The following is a 22127-nucleotide window of genomic DNA, read 5'->3' as shown; positions in this document are numbered from 1 at the left end:
AGAGACGGGGTGTCACTATGCTGCCAAGGCTGGTCTTGACCTCCTGGCCTCAAGCAATACACCCACCTTGTCCTCCCAAAGCACTGGGACTATGAGCATGAGTCAGCATGCCTGGCCAATAATAATTATTATTATTATTATTATTTATTTATTTATTTTTGAGATAGAGTCTCACCCTGTCGCCCAGGCTGAAGTAGAGTGGCGCGATCTCTGCTCACTGCAACCTTAGCCTCCCGAGTAGCTGGGATTACAGGCGCCTGCCACCACGCCCAGCTAATTCTTGTACTTTTAGTAGAGATGGGGTTTCACCATGTTGGCCAGGCTGGTCTCGAACTCCTGACCTCGTGATCTGCTCACCTCAGCCTCCCAAAGTGCTGGGATTACAGGCGTGAGCCACCGCACCTGGCCAATAATTATTATTCTAACTTTAGTATATGTGTTGGCAAAGTGAGCACTATTCTTCTAGATAAGTAAATTGTTCGGATCACTAAAGGATAACTCTTCTAGCACCAAAATGCACTGAATTTTAACTATGAGTTATCTATTTATTTTTTTTTTTTGAGACCAAGTCTCCCTCTGTTGCCCAAGCTGGAGTGCAGTGGCACAATCTCGGCTCACTGCAACCTCCGCCACCTGGGTTCAAGTGATTCTCCTGCCTCAGCTTCCCGAGTAGTTGGGATTACAGGCACACGCCCCCATGCCTGGCTAATTCTCTTTTGTATTTTTAGTAGAGACGAGGTTTCGCCTTGTTGACCAAACTGGTCTCGAACTCCTGACCTCAGGTGATCCGCTTGCCTTGGCCTCCCAAAGTGCTGGGATTACAGGCATGAGCCACCGTGCCCAGCTGAATTAAATATTTCTAATGATAACATACCACCTCTCTGCCTTCTTAAATAGTTTTTTTTGTTTGTTTGCTTTTTTGTTTTTGTTTTTGTTTTTGTTTTTGAGATGGAGTTTCCCTCTTGTTGCTCAGGCTAGAGTGCAATGGCGTGATCTTGACTCACCACAACCTCCACCTCCCACGTTCAAGCGATTCTCCTGCCTCAGCCTTCTGAGTAGCTGGGATTACAGACATGCACCACCACACCTGGCTAATTTTGTATTTTTAGTAGAGATGGGGTTTCTCCATGTTAGGCTGGTCTTGAACTCCCGACCTTAGGTGATCTGCCCACATCAGCCTCCCAAAGTACTGGGATTACAGGCATGAGCCACCGTGCCCGGCCCTTCCTGAACAGTTTAACCTTTCCTTGATAATCTGAGATCATCATCATTAATCATTTTATTTGTCACCCAGGCTGGAGTGCAGTGGCACAATCATGGCTCACTGCAGCCTTGACCTCCCCGGGCTCAGGTGATCCTCCCAAGTAGCTGAGACTACAGGCACGCACCACCATGCCTGGCTAATTTTTGTATTTTTTGTAGAGATGGGTTTCACCATGTTGCCCAGGCTGGTCTCGAATTCCTGTCCTCAAGTGATTGCCTGCCTTGGCCTCCCAAAGTGCTGGGATTACAGGCTTGAGCCACCATGTTCCATCATTAATCATTTTTATGTCAATTATTGTCCTGTGCTATATAATTCCTTTACAGTTGTCCGCAAGAATTACTGAATTAAATGGTGACATTTGCCACCATTATTCAGATTAATGACATACAGACCTTTTAATGTTCCTTTTCTATGTTTTTCTCACCTAAAACTCCTCTTATGTACCCATAATGGATTCCCTGTGGTTCTCCAAACATGCACTGGATTTCTTTGCTCCTGTGGGTTTTCTCTACCTTGGATGCCCCATCCTACCCTCTCTGGACATTGGAAATCTTGCCATGCTTACAGCCCAGCTTAGAACTATCTCATTCATGAAGCCATTCTTCATCTTTACCAGTCAAAAGGAATCTCTTTCTCCTCTTAGCTACCTGGGGAGTTTGTCCATCTTCTCAGTCATTATTTATTGTCTGGCATTTGTTTAATGCTTTCAATTTATAGAACATTTTTGCATACATAATGTATTATCCTCACAACAGTCTGTTATTATCATCACTATACAGATAAATAAAGAGGATCATAAAAGGCACAGTTCCAGGCCAGAAATGTTAATGCTCTCCTTCCCTACTTCCAGCACTGCCAGGCCACTGAACATTCCATCTCAGTCCACCCAAACTTCACTAAAAGAATGACGTTATATACCTGTAATCCCAGCATTTTGGGAGGCAGAGGCAGGCAGATCACTTGAGCCTAGGAGTTTCAGACCAGCCTGGGCAACATGGTGAAACCCCGTCTCTACCAAAAAACAAAAAAAAAATTTAAAAATAATAAAATAAATTAACTGGGCATGGTGGCATGTGCCTATAGTCCAAGCTACTTGGGAGACTCATGTGGGAGGATGGCTTGAGCCTGTGAAGCAGAGGTTGCAGTGAGTTGACATCACACCACTGCACTCCAGCCAGAGTGACAGAGCCAGACCTTGTCTCAAAAAGAAAAGAAAAAAAAAATGCTCGGCATCAAAATTGACTAGGGAGCATTCACAATAGATATTGTTGGCCCAGACCCAGAGTCCCTGAATCAGCATCTGTAGAGCTGGGACAAATACATATTTTGGGAGTTTTTTGTTTGTTTGTTTTTTAAAGTTTCCATCGTGATCCCAGTGATTACTCGGGTTTGAGTAGCATTGAGTTAACCCATTTATCTGTTATTATTGAGATGTGTTTTCTGTAATTACAATAAGTAACCCTCTTTAGACGTTCAGAGCAGAAAGAGTGACTGAATGCCAGTTTATGGAAGCCAGAACTTTTTCTTGGGAAAAAATTATAGATATCTATTTATGAATCAACCACCCACACCTTGGATTATCCACTGCAACTCAAACCTCCTCTGTTCATATCATGAAACTGGACCAAGCAAGAATAGACTCATGATCAGGGCATAGAGTAGGCAGGTATCCAAGCAGGACCACAATGCAATACATGTGGCTTATTTATTCTTCTTCTCCCCTCCATTAGTTCAGATGATCAAGAATAGAATGAGCCAATGGTGGGCGACACTACTTATTGGCCTGTGAATTTCTTACTCACCACTGTAATTGTTCAAACCCAGCATCTTGGACCTCTTTGCCATTTCAGCACTGAAAACCTACAAGAAGCAAAACAGAGCAGAGAGTCATAAGCAGGGCTGATAGCCATTGTCATCAAAGTCTCCCTCTCTGCACACACAGCACTTGACTTCATCCACTCTGTCAGTCCCATTCCTACTACCACAAATCTAAAGCAGCCTTTAGGAAAGTCCCAGAGAAGAGGACCACCATCTATTAGAACACAGAAGGAACAAGCATAGGAAAAATGAAGATGAAATCAAAATCTGGTATAAATAAAGAAGACTATGCATTCCAAGACAAAATATAACCATGCATTCATTCAACAGATTTTAATGCCCTGCTTGCACTAAACCAAAGCTGTGGATATGTCACTGAAGAAGAAAACTATAGGTAACAAATAAAACACAAAATCATTTAAAAAATGGTATACACACCAAACTTGGTCTGTAAATTGAATAATAAAATAATCTGTTTTATGTAAGTTAATTCCTATAGAGTGCTTGAAATTGCTCCTGGCGTGTAGTAAACATTCAGTACATGGTAGCTATTGTAAATGTTATTATATGAAAGTCTATAGACAAAGATTTGTGCATATTGCAACACAGATCCATTAACATAATGTCTATTAGAAATAACACATCTCACTTAGCTTTTGGAGCCATGGTATTCACTGTCTTCCTTGTTCAAAGTAGATACAATTGGCAATACAGATAGTCCTGACTTACAATGGTTTGATTAAGGACTTTTTGGCTTTATTGATGGTGCAAAAGTGATATGCATTCAGTGGAAACTGTATCTTGAGCTTTTCCCAGGCTGGTGACATGTAGTAAGATGCTCTTTCGTGATACTGGGCACAAGCCAAGCTCCCAGTCAGCCACAGTAAACACTGTATTCAGTAAGTTACATGAGATATGCAACACTTTATTACAAAATAGGCTTGTGTTAGATGATTTTGCCCAACTATAGACAAATGTAAGTGTTCTGAACATGTTTAAGGTAGGATAAGCTAAGCTATAATGTTTGGTAGGTTAAGTGTATTAAATGCATTTATCTCACCGCAACTTATTTAGGAAGAAAATATGTGCTTATTAGAAGGCTTATTAGAAGATGTATACATTATATCTGCACACACATCATACCTCCATGTGGATATAAAGTAGTGTTAATGCTGAAAAGAGCCTGAAGGAATGGTCAACATTCACTTTTAATGTAAATTGCTGTGTAAGATAATCTTCTTGTTTGAGTTACAAAACTGAAAGATGTATAATTCTCTGTGTTTGTGTTTAATGCTTCAGAACAAAGTTTTGAGCGCAGACAGACACCAAGGTTGATCTTGGTTTGGCCATGTGACTAGCTGTGTGCATATTAACCTCTGGGTTATGTTTTTGGATTTGTGAAATGGAGACGACAACAGTAGCTTCATCAAAATATTAAGGGGGGAAGGAAATGAGACACCTTCTTAGCGCAGTGCCTGACAGACACAATACATGGCACTATACACTTTTTTTTTTTTTTTTTGAGACGGCCCTGGCTGGAGTGCAATGGTGCAATCTCGGGTCACTGCAACCTCTGTCTCCCAGATTCAAGTGATTTTCCTACCTCAGCCTCCTGAGTAGCTGGGATTACAGGGAAGTACCACCACACCCTGCTAAGTTTTGTATTTTCAGTGGAGCTCGGGTTTCACCATGTTGGCCAGGCTGGTTTCCAACTCCTGACCTCAGGTGATCCACCCAGCTCAGCCTCCCAAATTGCTGGGATTACAGGCATGAGCCACCGAGCCCAGCCCCCTATGACACTATTTTTATTATTAGTCCCTCGGGGAGCGCTCAGACTGTGGTTGATCTTTCCATTTTTCTTAAACTGTCATGCACATTTTTGTTTGTATGTTGGAGAGAATGAACCTTCTTTTCTAGATGTGGTTAATTCTTCTTGTATGAAAATGGTGCTTCATAAACAGTTCAGGGGCTGGGCATGGTGGCTCACGTCTGTAATCCCAGAACTTTGGGAGGCTGAGGTGGGAGGATTGCTTGAGTCCAGGAGTTTGAGATTGGCCTGGGCAACATAGTGAGATCCCACTTCCACAAAAATAAAAGTATTAGCCAGGCATGGTGATGCATGCCTAAAATCCCAGCTACTCAGGAGGCTGAGATGGGAGGATTGCTTGAGCCTGGGAGGTTGAGGATGCAGGGATTTATGATCACACCACTGCACTCCAGCCCAGGCAACAGAGCAACATCCTGTCTCAAAAAAAAAAAAAAAGGAAATTAAAAAAAGAAATAGTTCAGGAGTTCAGGGATGTGATCAGGGCACCTATCTGGGCTTAGAGATAATCCTCTGCATGGGAAAACTAATGAACTTCATCTGAAGGACAGGATTATTCATTTTATCAGAAGGTGAGCTACTTCCTCGGGTCATGCACCACCATCTCACCAGTCAGCTGTGGGTGAGGTGCAGTGGGATACTGGAGCTGGCATACAGTGACTCAAGAGAGCCTGCTGTGACCATCTCTTCCAGCTCTGCTTTCAGTGACGTCATATCAACAGCTTGAAAGCAGCCACGGAAATCAGCAAATGCTACAAATCTCTCTGTGTCTAATTGGGCAGCAGAAGGAATAAGGACTTTTATGCTTGTTCCAAGAAAGACCAAGCTGGAACAAGTATAAATTCATTTCCTTATAGGCAGAGATAAAATGGCAACCATGCACATAGAGCAGGCCAAGAGGTGGGAATATGAGCAGTCAGAGAACTAATGTTTGCAGCCACTTTCTGCCAGGCAAGGCCCTCTATATCCAAAATCCAGACACGTGCTGAGAAGTCTCACTAAAACTCAGATGTTGCTGTTGGCAGAAACAGAAACCTGTATCTCGAAAACCTATTTTAGGTTGCTGTATCTTATTTCCTCTCCTTTTTATTCTTCCCTAACATCATTAAAGTCTTTCTCGAAAATGCCAGCTAAGTGAGAATAAAGCAGAGATGGTCAGTACTTTAAAGGCAGAACAGCACTGCAATATGTAGTAATTACGCTGAATATAACACGGTTTATTCACATGTTAGGAACTCAGCTTGATCTGTCCACCCAAACAAAAAGCTGAGATGAAGTGCACTCAGACCCATAAGACAAGCTCCCCTCCAACACAGGGACCCCAGACATATTAGACCATGGCTGATTTCCTTCTGACGTCACCTACAGATGAGCTAAAAAAGAATGGGTTGAATTTGAGGGCAGTACTGGAGACATGGCAAAACTAGCCAGGCATACCGCTGCTGTTAAAGAAACTGGAAAGAAAAGATAAACAATTCACTGAATTTAGTAACAATTCAGCACTCAGTGAACTACAGCTCATCACAGTTGATATAATAACAGCTACCTTCTACTCTGTGCTAGGTACTACTCTACGTGTTTCACAGATATTAACTCTTTTTTTTTTTTTTGAGATGGAGTTTCACTCTTGTTGACCAAGCCAGGGTTCAATGGTGTGATCTCGGCTCACTGCAACCTCCGCCTCTCGGGTTCAAGCGATTCTCCTGCCTCAGCCTCCTGAGTAGCTGGGATTACAGGTGTGTGCCACCACGCCTGGCTAATTTTTTGTATTTTTAGTAGAAATGGGGTTTCATTGTGTTAGCTAGGCTGATCTCAAACTCCTGACCTCAGATGATTTGCCTGCCTCAGCCTCCCAAAGTGCTGGGATTACAGGCATGAGCCACCTCACCTGACTGTATTAACGCATTTTATATTCACAACAGCTCCATAAGATGGTAATTAGTATCCCTCTTTTAAGGATGAGGAAACTGAGGCACAGATAGGTAAACTAACTTGCCCAAGGTTATATAGCCAGTAAGAGACAAAGCTGAGACTGATGGGGATTTTAGAGGGAAAACTGATTGAGGAGGAGAAGACAGGCCAGGCATAGTGGCTCACACCTATAATTCCAGAGCTTTGGGAGGCTGAGATGGGAAGATCACTTGAGCCCAGGAGCTCAAGACCAGATTGGGTGACATAGTAAGACCACTTTTCTACAAAAAATTTAAAAATTAGCCAGGCATGGTAGCACGTGCCTGTAGTGCCTGCTAATCAAGAGGCTGGAGTGGGAGGATCATATGAGCCCAGGAGTTCAAGGCTACAGTGAGCTATGATTGTGCCACTGCACTCCAGCCTGAGCAACAGAACAAGACCTCATCTGTTTAAAAAAAAAAGAGACAGAGAGAGAGAAGACAAAGAATTTGCCTTAAATACACTGCATTTGAGATGACGGTCAGAGATCCAAGTGGAAATGAGAGAGGATTGGCTAAGAAGATAGGACTTCACAGAAGTTGTAAGAACAGTTGTGTTCTTGAAGGGAGAGAGGTGAGAGAGCAGCAAGGACCCCAGACTGAAACTAGAGGGTTGCTTACCTTTAAGGAGCAGAGGGAAGAATAAGTGCCAATAAAAGGAAACACCAAAGCTAGGTAGTGGGGTAAACATGTTTCTTTTCTTTTTTTTTTTTTGAGATAGTTTCACTCTTGTTGCCCAGGTTGGAGTGTAATGGTGTGATCTCGGCTCACCGCAGCCTCCGCCTCCTAGGTTCAAGTAATTCTCCTGCCTCAGTCTCCCTAGTAGCTGGGATTACAGGCATGCACCACCAAACCCAGCTAATTTTGTATTTTTAGTACAGACAGTGTTTCTCCATGTTGGTCAGGCTAGTCTCGAACTCCCGACCTCAGGTAATCCACCCGTCTCAGCCTCCCAGAGTGCTGGGATTACAGGTGTGAGCCACCACGCCCAGCCATCTATAATGACATGTTTTACTAGTTCAGAGGTAGACAATCTGTAAAAATTAAACTTCACCAAGTTAGAACACCACTACATTATACAGCACCTAGCCCTGCGTCTTACATTGTAGATACTAAACAGATGTTGTTGAATGAATGAATAAATGAATGAACTGTAGGACATATCTAAGATATTAACTTACCTTATGTATCTCCAAATCTGTGGGAAAGATCACAAACTTTACAGTTAACTGGTGTTTTACATGGTCTTTGGCAAATGTTAAAACTTCATCAAACAAAATCTCTGCTGCTGTTTCCTTCTTTATATCCATGTTTCCAGTCCCAAGGGCAGGAAAGGAAATGGAAGTTATATTTTGCTTAATGCATTTTTCCAAACACTCCTTCACTGCATGTTTTAATGTCTGTAGGAAAACACAATTTTAAGATGAGCATTTGAGTCAAGAACAAGACTCCACTTACCCCTTGATCCTGCCCCTATTTTACAATGTCCACCTCCACTCTCCCTCAGGGTTCGTGTCCCTGCCTCCTCACACGACAGGAAAGGTCCCACTCCAGAGGGTACCCACTATGGCTATAAGGTTAGGTGGTGAGAAACTGAAGCAATAGAGTGGCCATCTTGTGCTATTCAGGACATGTGGGCACTAGAATTTCTCCCAGTTTATGTAGCCTTGCCCATCCCCCCAGGTCAGAGAGCCAACCATCAGTTTACCCCATTCACCTACCCCTTCCAGGTCAAGGTAAAGAGGACTGAATTTTCGTAAAGGATATCGAGATTAAAATAAGAAAGCAGCACTTACTCAATGTCATTAAGATCTATTATGTCATTCCTCTTGGAGAAATGCTAATATTTTTGGCAGATTTAAACTTCTACCAACTGTTAACATCAAAATAATACAGGAATGTTGCCCATGGAAGGACTTTGGAAAACTGAGGGATAGAGGGAGACTAGAGGACCAATTTGGGATTAGAGAGCTCTCAAGAGGGAACCAGAAATGGTGAAGAAGAAAGATAGACAAAGGCAGAGAAGGGGATTAAGTTTCCCTCTTTTCACCATCTGAGTGGGTTCCTCCTATTCTTTAATGACTATTTTATTTTATTTTATTATTTTATTTTATTTTTGAGACAGAGTCTCACTCTGTCATCCAGGCTAGAGTGCAGTGCTGCGATCTCGGCTCACTGCGACCTCTGCCTCCTGAGTTCATTAATGCTTGTATTTTATGTGCCTCAGTGGAGAGTGGGCTAGACAGCCACGGGTGGAAGAGACCTCAGGTAATAGATTTGACTGGAATGATGCTGGAGGGGGAACCCCAGCTGCTCCAGGAATATAACACATGGAGGGACATGAGAGACTGAATCCCTTGCCTACTTAGGAAAAGGCGGACGAGGTCACTGGGTATGTTGGGGTGAACCAGTGTTCAGACTGAGGGAGTACTAGTTTCAGTGTCTATCTGCAGTATGCCTATTTAAATTTAGACATGGGTTAGGCAACATTTTAAACTTCTTTGTTGTTTAGTTTGTTTGTTTTTTGAGACAGTCTCTGTCACCCAGGCTAGAGTGCAGCAGTGTGATCACAGCTCACTGCAGCCTCAATCTCCTGGGCTCAAGTGATCCTCCTACCTCAGCCTCCTGAGTAGCTGGGACTACAGGTGTGCACCACCACACCTGGCTAATTTTTTTTTTTTTTTTGGTAGAGATGGGGGTCTTGCTATGTTGCTCAGGCTGGTCTCAAACTCCTAGGCTCAAGTGATCCTTCCACTTTGGTCTCCCAAAGCACTGGATTCACAGGCATAAGGCACTGCACCAGACCTAAATCAAACTTCTTAAGATAACTTACGGCAACTGTACCTGTTCAGTATTTCTGGTATTCACAGGTGTGCTAAAAAATGAAGACTATACCACTTGAGAAAATATTTCATGAATGTAATGAAATGATGGAAATTTGTTAAAAAAAAAAAAAAGACTATATAGACTATGGAGCTAAATAAAGACACATTTATTTTAAACTTACCTGAGGTTTAGGAAATTCTGAATGCCACAGTACATGGTATATATATTGGCAGGACAAATTAAATCCTCTTGTGACCAGTACTAACTGGGACGGTTGAAACTGTTTAGCCTTTGTGGCAAGAAATTCCGATTGCATTTCAACTCCTGCTTGTTGTAGAATTGACTTTGCCACAGGTCCAACTGTAATATCACGTGGGTCTACAGAATTAACAATTACATCTGCCTGAAAAGGGAAGAAAGGGTAGGATTCATTGTTAAATTCCTTCTTCTTAAATGAATAATTTAAATCTTTACTTCCCTGAAGAGCTTTGAAAAATACTCTTTGAAGACCCTAATTTCTTTTTTTTTTTTTTTTTTTTTTTTTTTTGAGACGGAGTCTCGCTTTGTCACCCAGGCTGAAGACCCTAATTTCTAAAAAATTTCATTATTAATATATAGAAACTCATATTTCCAAAGAGCGATCATTTGATTGCCATGATTGAAGCTGAATTACGTAACTCAGAAATTACGAAAATGTATGGATGATATAATTTTCTTTTTTTCTTTTTTTTAATTTTTAATTTTTTTTTTTGAGATGGAGTCTCGCTCTGTCACCCAGGCTGGAGTGCAGTGGCGCGGTCTCGGCTCAATGCAAGCTCCACCTCCCCCGGGTTCACGCCATTCTCCTGCCTCAGCCCTGAGTAGCTGGGACTACAGGCGCCCGCCACCATGCCTGGCTAATTTTTTGTGTTTTTAGTAGAGACGGGGTTTCACTATATTAGCCAGGATGTTCTCGATCTCCTGACCTCGTGATCCACCCGCCTTGGCCTCCCAAAGTGCTGGGATTACAGGTGTGAGTCACCACACCCAGCCCGGCTGATGTAATTTTCATTGCAAACATCTGTTTGCCCCTTGCTGGATTACACTTCCCAGATGGCTAGATTCCGAGTATTCCCTGTGATTTGTTTTAAGCTCTGTGAATAAATGGTTTCATCTCTGCCTGACCACCATGACTTTTTGCTATTTCATCATGGGTTTTTGTTTTGTCTCATTTTAAATAGGAAATAAAATTTCTTGGGAAATTTCCATCTCCTAATGTTTTTATGGTTTAAAATATAACGAACTTAACATGTTGAAGAAACTCCAAATGGGACAAAAAGGTATTCAATGAAAAGTAGGCCCTCTTCTTGGTCAGGTCCCCAGACCTCCTACTCACCCACCCATCTTATGTGTAACCAAGTTCTTCATCTCTCTCTTCAGAAATAGACTGTACATATACATGAGCTGTACTTTAGACAATATCATCTCCTAGTTAACCCTCAGAGCTGTGCTAAAAATGATAGTGTCCTTCCTTCCCCCATGCCCAAATTCCCCTAATCATTCTATTGACTTTGGCTCCCTTTCAGGGTAACTCAGGTACTTCTTCACTGATGTTAATGAATGCATCACTTTGAAAGCACAATTAGAATTTGCAATTTGGGGGCACCAACACCCTTTAAAAATTGTAATGTTCCTAATGTTGCTGGCAATAAATACACATTAAAAAATTCAGTTAAAGGGATAAGTTAGTCAACTAGAATGCTTCCATTTTAATTTTAAATTTGTGTGTTAATGACTTCTCAAATATTTCATTTCATGAACTCCCCTAGTCTTCTCTCTAATTGTCTTATAGGCAATAAGTGTTTTTTGTTTGTCTGTTTGTTTGTTTGTTTTACCAATGTCTAAGTCTGTTTGATTGTGGTCATGGGAGTCTTAAGTGTGACATCACTGATTCAGAAGAAAAAAAAGAATACAGCCTTATATTCATTCTCACCCTCTGTTGTGGTGCCTTCTCCCTCCTACTCCCTCCACTTATTTATCATTAATTTGCTGAACCCTTAGATGCATGCCCAGACCAGGCCTTGGGGCTATAGGGATGAAGAGGCCAAGATCTCCATCTTTAAGGTGCTCTCCGTCTAGCAGGGGAGCTGCACTAACTCAGAAATACCTAGGTTCACCACTACCTTGACTCCTTCCCTCTCCCTGTTAGCGTCCTCGCCTTTGTGCCCAGTGACTCCCAGCTACATGCTTAGTTGCACCTTGTATTCTCCACAGCCCCTGGCAGAGTTACATTCTGTGTATAAACACACAGACTATGACTTAGAGCTCCTCCCGTGTCTCCTGACTCTAGTCAAGCCCATTATTTTCTGTCAATTCCTCTGCATCTATCTGATCAAGTCACTCTGACCACCCAGAAAGCTTCCCCTCCTGCCAATCATAACCACTGAAACTTGAGATCAGATTCAAAACTCATACCTTCTGAAGCAATCTTTCTTGGCCCACTATACTCCACTCTTGTCACAAATTTACATACTCTTAAGTATTATTTTTGTTTACTATTGATAGGTTGCTTCAGAAATGTTGAGATGGTTTTTCTCCCCAGAGAGATTTTTCAAATAAAGAATATTTTTACAGTGAAGAATATAATTGACTTTAGGTTCCTTGGGATCAAAGGTTATTCTAATTCCTCAGGGTGCCTAAGATAATAGCAATAGCAATAATAATGATAAATACTTCTTACATATCAAGCACTACTCTAAGCATTTTATGTGTATTGATCCCAGCTCTAAGATACAAATGCTATTATTATCCTCATTGTACAAATGAGGAAACTGAAGAACTAAAGATAAAGTAACTTGCTTTGGGTTACCCAGTTAAAAAAATAGCAAAGCTGGTATTCAAATCCAGATGGCCTGGCCCTGAATGCTATATTATTATTATTATTATTTTTAGAGACAAAGTCAAAGTCTGCTCTGTTGCCCTGGCAGGAATCACTATAGCCTTGAACTCATGGGCTCAGGTGAGCCTCCTGCCTTAGCCTCCCAAAGTAGTTGGGACTATAGATGTGCATCAACATGCCCTGATAATTTTTTTTTTTTTTTTTTTGAGAGACAGGGTCTTGCTACGTTCCTCAGGCTGGTCTTGAACACCTGGGCTCAAGTGATCCTCCCGTCTCGACCTCCCAAAGTGCTAGGATTACAGGCATGAGTCACCATGACCAGCCTATTGTAAAAAAACTTAAAATAAAAATTTTTAAAGAGATGGGGTCTGGCTGTTTCCTAGGCTGGCCTCCAACTCCTGGGCTCAAATGGTCCTCCAACCTCAGGCTCTCAAGTGGCTGAGTTACAGGCATGTACCACTGCATCTGGCTCATATTCTTAATCCAAACAAGATGATTTCTCCGTAGTGTTGCGTAGTGTACACTTAAAAATTATTTAACTTTCAAGGATCACCTGTGCCAGTTTGAGAGAATAGAAACAAAGACTTACTGTCTGTCGTTCAATGTGGCCCTGGACGATCTGGAGAGTCAGGTTGTTTACGACCATTGCATTGAAAGAAGGGGTGGTTTCTTGTCCCAGCTCATTCTTCCCTAGGATTAATTCTGAAGCAGCTTTAAAGGCAGCAACAGTAGGGTCCTCATTGCTCACCAGGTGAATTTCTTTCAAATTACTCATCATTGGCTTCCTTTGCAAATGAACCCGGATAGTGTTTACAATAGTCTCTGTACACAAAATCAGAGGGAACTGAAAAATCCCAGAGCTCAAGGCTGGAATTGCTACTGTCTTAATGTGAGTATTTATATAGAAGACATAATCCAGAATACTTACAATGGCCTTCACCAACTTTCTAATACATCCCTGTGTATCCCATTCCATCCACCGAGGCCCAACAGCATGGATGATCTGTTTGCAGGGAAGCCTCCCAGCTCCCGTGACAGCTATCTCACCAGCTAATACTTTACCAAATCTGGCAACCCACTGTTTGCTTTCTTCTTGGATTTCAAATCCACCAGCTTTCACCAGGGCCAGGGCCAGGCCTCCTCCATGTAGAAGATCTTCATTGGCTGCATTCACCACAGCATCAACAGCATGTGTGGTGAGGTCATCTTTCCAGACTGATAACTCTACCCTAGGAGTCAGCATTTTTCTGAACACTTGCAGAGATTTGCTGTTGCCTTCCTGAACTGGAGAGACCACGGTAGAGATACAGCCAAACTTATTCTGGAGAACTTCACACAGCTGACGCTCATTATTTTTAAAAATTTTGAAGTCATTGTGGTTAATGGGAATTCGCCAATTATACTTGTCTCCAACAGCATCAGTTCCTGGAAAAGAAGAGAAGATAAAAAAAAAAAAAAAAAAGAAAGAAAGAAAAAAAAATCACAGTTTGAAAGGTTGTAATCCCACTTCATACCAGGAGACTGTGTTTCCTATGTGCAAAAGAGAGATGAACTTCATCTATTGTCCTTTGTGATTCTTCTTCTCAACTAGACATATAATCAGACCAAGGACATCTAAGAGTTTTCAATGGGTCACCCATAAAGTGCATACTCTTGTGTCTGACATAGATTAAGTACTGCATAAGTGGTAGCTACTACGATGCAGTGATGATGGTAGGAAAACTATGTATATGGGGGCCATGAATTTTTAAAAATATATATAAAAGTGGAGAGCTTAGAAAGACCCATGCTTAGGGCACAGGTATTAGAAGGGACTTAATTATGAGCCAAAATAGGTGGAGGTTTTATAACTTTTTTGCTTTTGTCAGCATCTAAGTTTGTGTTTTCTTAAGAGCAGACCCTGAGACAAAGATTTGAATGTAAGTAGTTTATTTGGGAGGTGATCCTAGGAAATACTAGGGCCTTGGGGTGGGGAGGGCAGGGTGTGAAAGTAAGACAAATGAACAAAGCACGTGTAACTAGGCAGATGGAACTTAACTCCACTGGGAAATAGTGTAGATCTTGTGCCTCAGGGTTATATCACTGGTGGGGTAGTAACCACAGGAGCTGGGATATTTATTCAACCTCTTTTTTTTTTTTTTTTTTTTTTTGAGACAGGGTCTCACTGTGTTGCTCAGGCTGCAGTGTAGTGATGCAATCTTGGCTCACTGCAACCTCTGCCTCCTATGCTCAAGCCATCCTCCCACCTCAGCCTCCTGAATAGCTGGGACTACAGGCTCACAGCATCCCACACCATCGTGTCCAGCTAATTTCCATATTTTTTTTTTTTTTGTAGAGAGGGGGTTTCGCCGTATTGCCTAGGCTGGTCTCAAACTCCTGATTTCAAGCAATCTGCCCACCTGGGCCTACAAAAGTGCTCCAAAAGATTCAAGCAATCTGCCCACCCCACCTGGGTGACTCCAAAAAGGCAACCATGCCTGGCCTACCCGACTTCTACTGGTCATTGATTGAGGCAGTTCCCTGGTGAGTAGGAGTAGGGGAAGACATTGGACCAACCAATGAGTGGAGCATTGATAATGTCTGCTTCAGTTCAGTAAATAATTCTTTATGATAGTCTAGTCTGGCACAATTTTGGTGAAATTAAAACTAATTGACTAAAAATTATTTACTGTATGTGGCAGACAAGAAGATATGCTACTCAGATCTCCCTGCAATTGGCTATGAAGTGGGAAATACAGTTAGCTGACAGCCTCCAGCTGCTAGCCCCTCAGGGTTCATCTCAGCTTTCAGCCAAGGTCATGCTATTCTCAGGGTAGCCTCCATCAGTAGCTGAGCAAGGCCATTTATGCCCAACGTGGGACACCTCTAACAGTCAATCTCAGGCTTGCAGAGACTGTCAGGTTCTTATTACAGTCTGATGGCTAGTCTGCTCAGTCCAGCTTCCTCTCTTTACCTTTCACAGTGAATTTTTTGCACTCCTAATTCCATCTCAAATTCTGCTTCCCAGAGGACCCAGCTTGGGACACCGTATTTCATGGTGTCTAAGACATTGTTGTTACAATGCCTCTGAGAAAGGGGAAAAAAAATGCCAACTAAACTGGGGCATACCATCAATTGATAAAATGTATACTACCTTATTTCAGTAATGTTAAAATGTGAAAAAAAATGTGCAGGCTAAAATAGATAAAATGTGATAATTACTTTTATTTTGCGTCAACTCCCATTTCTAATCTGAGTCTCCTAGAAGACCTCTTGTGGACTCAATTACCCAAACAAAGCCGGAATTGAGTAGTAAGGCCCTATTGGCCTGAGCTTTGGTTGAAAATCTTTAATGGGGCACCCCTGGAATTAGGCAAGAACTATTTAGCTTGTATAGCACTTGTTGAGCAAGGAGACAATCAGTTGGCCACCCCATCTGGCCAATTTCAGCTGTAGGCTCTCGTTAAAAGAGTCTCACATTTATGGGCAAAGGAGAGGAATGGTGGGGGCCCTAAGAGATCATGCCTGCTGATGCCACACCAACTCTGAAGCATGTGCGGGGGTCCCCACAAGGATCTGCAGTCACGCACCTGAGCACCTGTAGGGGAAACACTGTCCTTATGTATTCCCCTTTCTCCACTGAAGAAAGATCTGAGCAAAGACTTTCTGAAACAAGTGTGAGAGCGAGGTAATCCTACCTGATTTTTCACTGTAAGCTGCTGCTCCGGCAACCTGTGAAAAATGAGAATGGCTTTCTTAAAAAATGGAAGTACAATGACTACAGCTTATTGATAACAAATACACCCTAGTGAACACAATGCAACGGAAATCCTGCTCAAAGCACTGCGTTTGGGAGGGAGGGGAGCATGTGTTTTTAAAAATCTGCATGTCCGAAACACTTAAAATACTAAATGTGCCAGCAAACATTGCCCTATGCCATTTCCCTAGGGGCCAATGCATTTCTTTTTTTAAATTTAGTTTTATTGTTTTTTGAGACAAGGTTTCACTCTGTCACCCAGGCTGGAGTGCAGTGGTGCAATCACAGTTCACTGCAGCCTTGAACTCCTGGGCTCAAGCAATCCTCCCATCTCAGTCTCCTGAATAGCTGGGACTACAGGGATGCACTACCATGCCCAGCTAATTGTTTTTACGTTTTTTAGAGATGAGCAGAGTCTTGCTATGTTGCCCAGGCTGGTCTCGAACTACTGGCTTCAAGTGATCCTCCTGGCCTCAGCCTCTATAGTAACTGGGATTATAGGCGCTAGCCACTGCCAATGCATCTCAGTGCATCTCATTCTAATTGAGAATGAGATGAGGGTTAGAGATTAACACTTTAAAAGGCCCAAAAGTCACAGACCAAAATGACCCCAAACTCTCACATAGACTCCAATCTCCAAAGGCTCATGGGGTTTCTCTAGACAGAAGACCTGGGGACGTGAGCCTCATCAGCTCTGTCTCTCATCCACCAGCAAGGATCCACTTTCAATTGCTTTTGTCATGGCACAAGCCTTAATGTGAACTTTTCAAGTTTAGTAAGTGACGTCTAATCTGATCTTTCTCTATTCTCTATTCCCTTCTTTTCATTCATCCTCTATTACTCTCCTTACCCCAACCCGAAAAAGCAGAATCACTAAATGAGCTAAGAGAATTAAAAATATTCTGAAAAATCATCCAGCTTCAAGTTGACACTATTGATTAGATTAGCATATTACTGATTCCCCATTTCCCAAGAAGGGAGACAGGAGAAAACTTTACTGGGCTATCAAAAGCAGATGAGGATGTCGGGTATTAGTGAACACCCCAGATTTCTTGCTGTTATAGAAAGAAGTATTCATGTGCTGATCAAGGTTCATGACATATACACATTTATGCTTTTTACCATGGAAAAGTCCATCCTCCAGGTCCCCGGGGGAGTCTTTAAATGTTTATTCTCTTTTGCGCTTCAAAGCATAGACTGTAGTTTCCAGATACAGTGGTCCACTTCTAGGAATGAATTAGAAAAGATGCAATAAACATTAGCCAGAATCTTAGGAAACTCAGTACGAATATACTGTAGGAGGACCAAACATGATTTCTGATTTTGAACAGTTCTTAATTTCCTTGATAACGATGTACACATTGTTTTGCTGTTGTTGTTACTGTTTACCTTCTACCTTTTCCAAGAAGGGTTCCAATGGAAATCATAATGCCAGTTCAGAGAAGGGAAAATGCTCTACGGCCTGGAACAGGGACAGCTTTATGGAGGAGGTGAGACTACAGCCTGGCAATGAAGAATGCAGGAGGATTTTACATATTTAGAAGAAGAGGATGATAACAAAGTGGTGAGACTGAGAACAACATTCAAAGAACAGTAAGGAAGACCGAGCTTATGAGTGAATGAAGCCCCCTGGAGAGTGTCTGAAGAAAGAGGAAATGCCATTTTTGCCTGTGAGGGGTGTGTATCACTGAATTTGTGATGCATATCCTTGACCTAATGATAGGGGCATATCTGGTTAAAAGTCAGAAAATCTCAGAAAAAAATACTTTGTAATGATTTTCCATCTAATAGGTAGGAATTAAAGATTATGAATTTTTAGAAGAGTGATGATGAAAATGCTTAAAGATACAGTTGCCCACACTTGTTGCTATATTTAGGCCGCTAAATAATTCTAACGTCTTTGCAATAGAAAAATTTTGTACAACCATCTACAGCATCAGATCCCGATTTTTACTCATCAAGGGAAAGTAGCAGGTCTAGTACAATCCTTTGTATCCTAAAATGCAAAGACAAGATGCATTTTTTTGCCTCCAGAGGGCACTGCTGTTTTCAAAAAAGAAGGATGACTTCATCTGCTTTGACCATGAGCTTTTGCTTTAAATGTTGCACCTGTTTCTGTCTTCAGGCCAGGTTTTACAGGCCTATGGATAGCCAAACAAGGAGCATAGTGCTCTAAGCATTCCATCTCTTCCATATTAAAAACAGCATAACCACAAAAGCCTTCCTAACTTTCCATCACTGGTTCCTACTGTGTTTCCTTCTCTTCATAAGCAGTTAAACTTCCGGAATGAGTAATGGACTCTCCTGTCCACCTGCCCACTCAGCCTACTATAACCTGGCTCCCTGTCTCATTCCCAGCACCCTTTAGAAACTGCCAGTGGCCAGGCACGGCGGCTCACACTTGTGATCCCAGCACTTTGGGAGGCAGAGGCAGGCGGATTGCTTGAGCTCAGGAGTTCAAGACTAACCTGGGCAACATGGCAAGACCTCATCTCTACTAAAAATACAAAAAGTTAGCTGCACATGTTGGCACATGCCTATAGTCCCAGCTACTTGGGAGGCTGAGATGGGAGGATCACTTGGTGGGAAGCTGAGGCTGCAGTGAGCTGTGATCATGCCACTGCACTCCAACCTGGGCAACAGGAATGAGACCTGTCTCAAAAAAAAAAAGGAGAGAAACTGCTCATCAGAATCCCCCATGTGGTTAATGCCAATGGATTATCTTCTATCCATCTTTACTGGACCACTTTCTATAGTATTTCACTCTTTCATTCCTGAAATCCTGCTTTCTTGGCTTCTCCTATGCCATCTTCCCTTGGTTCTTTTATTACCCTTCACTTTACCTTTACAGGCCTTTTCCCTGCGTTCACTTCCACCATACCCCTCTTAAGTTTGCTCCAGGATTCTGTCTAAGGCATTTTTCATCTCATTCTACATGCTCTGCAGGAGTGAACTCGTCCACTCCCGCGGCGTCAACTCACCAATTGCAAATATGACTCTAATATCTGCAGTTCTAGGCCATGGCTCTCCTGAGCCCCATTTTTCAACTCCATCTGGAGGTCTCACAGTCCCCTCAAATAAGCCTCTGCATATCTCCTGGTCTCCAATCCTCCATCCCACCCCCACCAAATCCATACTTTATCTCCTGGATTCTGCAGCTCAGTAAATGATAATACCATTTATGCACTCAAATCAGAAATCTAGCAACTTTCCCTCAGTCTTTTTTGTCTCATATCTGGGACCTGACAACCTAAATCACTTTCAAATATGCCCCTACCTTCCTCACCCACTGACACTGCTTCACCTCAGGGTCTCAGCACCTTTTGCCTGAGCTGTGGCAATATACTCTTTTCTTTTCTTTTCTTTCCTTTCCTTTCTGTTTCTTTCTTTTTCTTTTCTTTCTTTTTTTTTTTTTTTTTTTTTTTTAAGACAGAGTCTCACTTTGTGGCCCAGGCTGTGGTGTGATCTTGGCTCACTGCAAGCTCCACCTCCCGGGTTCATGCCATTCTCCTGCCTCAGTCTCCTGAGTAGCTGGGACTACAGGTGCGCCCCACCACGTCCAGCTAATTTTTTTTTTTTTTTGTATTTTTTTAGTAGAGCTGGGGTTTCACTGTGTTAGTCAGGATGGTCTCGATCTCCTGACCTTGTGATCCACCTGCCTCAGCCTCCCAAAGTGCTGGGATTACAGGCATGAGCCTCCACGCCCAGTCAGCAATATACTCTTTTCAAAGATTTAAATGTACCTGATTTGACATTTTATTGTTTGAATAGGTATTACATTTACGATGTATAAGAAAATGTAAAAGGTTTCCTCCTATCTCCCCTACTAAATTCCCTGTCCAGAGTGCTTCTCCTGTATTCTTCCAGTGGCATTTTTTACACAAAAGGTAGTAGCTTATATACACACTTCTGCATCTTATGTTTCTCACGTAACGTATCCTAGAGATCTTATCATATTAGCACATAGAGAGCTTCTTCATTTTTCCCACTGCCCATTGTATTCCATTGTATAGATATATTATTATTATTAAACTGCTGGTCCCCCTATTTATGGACATTAAAGAGTTACCTATCTTTTGCCATTGTAAACAAGGTTGTAAAGAACATCTTTGTACACAGGTCACTTCACACAGGGGCTAATATAGCAATGGGACAAATCCCTAGAAATGGAACTCCAGAATCAAAAAGCATATGCTGTTGTAATTCTGACAGTACTGCCAAATTGCTCACAGTGAAGACTGACCCATTTCCAGTCTTACCAGCCATGTGCAAAAACCTTATCTCTGTCCTCTCTGCCGCCAGTCATCCCTGCTTGTAAATGTGTCTTCCACACCATTGTCAGCACCATATTTCTAAAATGCATATCTGGCAAGTCATTTTCTTGCTTTCCCTGCTTACAACCCTTCAAGTCATCTTCACTGCTCTTCAAAGCTTTTCACCATCTAAATACGTGCTGTCCAGGGTGGACTATCAGCCTCACGTAGCTACTGAGGCTACATGTGGCCAGTCTGAATCGAGATGTGATGTAAGTATAAGAAAAACACTGGGTTGCAAAGATGCAGTATGATAAAAAGAATGTAAAAAGCTCATTATGTGCTGAAATGATTAAGTTTTGGATATGTCAAGTTAAATAACATCATTACAATTAATTTCATCCGTTTCTTTATCCTTTAAAAAATATGGCTGCAAAAATTTTAGAATGAACATACTGGCTCACATTGTATCTCTGCTGGACAGTGCCCATCTAGGTAGGCCCTCCCTCCCTCATCCCCTCACCCATCTCCTCTCCTCCCAGGCCCCAGGCCCACTCTGTGCTTCAGACCATAGTGGTCCCTAAGCCTTAGGTGCTTTTCCCCCCAACCCTGTCCTCCCCATCTCGTCGCCACACTCAGTTTATTAAGATGCTGCTTGAAACTTCTCCTTGGAGGCCTTGAAGAAGTTTTGCTCCCTGGTTCACAGGTCCGCCTCCCCTCACCAGCCCTTGACATCAGGGCCTTGCTCTGCTCTTTGGGCAGCAAGAAACAATTCAGTGCTGTTGGTTAAATCAAGCAATGGAGGAGAAAAGCCCCCAGGAGCCTGTCTAAAGGGTAGAGTTGGAGGGAGGGAAGGGGTAACAGGTCACAATTACCAGATGAACACATTCAAATATTCAAAAATGGGTAAGTTTAACATGGATTCAGATGTGAATTACTTTTTAGCATCAAATAATAGTGATAACAGCAGTAAGAGTTACAAAGAATAAGAAACACAGGAGAAACTTACTTTCTTTGCATAGTCTACTCATAAGGGAGGCCTGGCCCTGGGATCCCGGTCCGCGCCCGCCCCCACTCTCCGCCCCCCCGTACCCCGAGCCTGCAGGAAAGGGGACCCCGAGGGCCCAGGGGCACCGGACCTACCCACCCGGCAGACCACTCGCCTCGGTGCAGACAGCACAGGGAAGAGGGGGAAGCAGCTCTGCTGGGAACAGGGAGGGACCTCCGGGGAAGCGAAACTGAAACTTTGCGCCTAGTCGGCGGGGCGGGCCGCGCCTTTACCCCAGTCCCGGCCCAGCGGCGTCCCGGAGCCCCCGCGCCCTCCCGACGCGCAGAGCCATGGCCTCCGACCTGCGCCCGCCGTCCCCGCTCCTCGTGCGGGTGTCCGGGTCCGGCCTCCGGGTACAACGGAAGCTGGAGAGCTACTTCCAGAGCTCTAAGTCCTCGGGCGGCGGAGAGTGCACGGTCAGGCCCCAGGAACACGAAGCCCCGGGCACCTTCCGGGTGGAGTTCAGTGAAAGGGCAGGTGAGCTTCGGGCGGTCGGGCTGCGAAAGCCGAAAGCCGTCTCTGGGGCCCCG

At 43.0% G+C, this 22127-nt stretch overlaps 2 protein-coding genes across 10 annotated transcripts in view; one reads left to right on the top strand and one right to left on the bottom strand.

The window, feature by feature from the left end:
• The window catches only part of LOC105470282 (poly(ADP-ribose) polymerase family member 9), a 36732-nt gene extending 14709 nt beyond the window's left edge, over window positions 1-22023 (bottom strand). For 2 of the 8 annotated variants that reach the window (XM_071092350.1, XM_011722100.3), the window contains exons 1-7: window positions 21697-21782; window positions 17419-17522; window positions 16238-16271; window positions 13150-13985; window positions 9864-10085; window positions 8038-8256; window positions 3067-3124 (exon numbers count right to left, since the gene is read on the bottom strand). In XM_071092350.1, coding sequence (XP_070948451.1) covers window positions 3067-3124; window positions 8038-8256; window positions 9864-10085; window positions 13150-13985; window positions 16238-16271; window positions 17419-17433 — 1384 coding nt within the window. In that variant the 5' untranslated portion in view covers window positions 17434-17522; window positions 21697-21782. Of the gene's footprint in view, window positions 1-3066; window positions 3125-8037; window positions 8257-9863; window positions 10086-13149; window positions 13986-16237; window positions 16272-17418; window positions 17523-21558; window positions 21798-21899 lie in introns of those variants that run through there. The other 6 variants (XM_011722105.3, XM_011722099.3, XM_071092351.1 and 3 more) reach the window with 4 other exon arrangements.
• Window positions 1-22127, top strand: part of LOC105470283 (deltex E3 ubiquitin ligase 3L) — a 57104-nt gene that overhangs the window by 24439 nt on the left and 10538 nt on the right. The window contains exon 1 of one of the 2 annotated variants that reach the window (XM_011722106.3): window positions 21789-22074. The exons of the other annotated variant lie outside the window; for it this stretch is intronic. Coding sequence (XP_011720408.1) covers window positions 21888-22074 — 187 coding nt within the window. The 5' untranslated portion in view covers window positions 21789-21887. Of the gene's footprint in view, window positions 1-21788; window positions 22075-22127 lie in introns of those variants that run through there. 2 annotated transcript variants of the gene reach the window in all.

The sequence above is a fragment of the Macaca nemestrina genome, chromosome 2 (assembly GCF_043159975.1).
Source record: "Macaca nemestrina isolate mMacNem1 chromosome 2, mMacNem.hap1, whole genome shotgun sequence".
Taxonomy (NCBI): domain Eukaryota; kingdom Metazoa; phylum Chordata; class Mammalia; order Primates; family Cercopithecidae; genus Macaca; species Macaca nemestrina.
The sequence above is the reverse complement of the archived record's forward strand: the minus strand, read 5'-3'. Positions and strand labels throughout refer to the sequence as shown.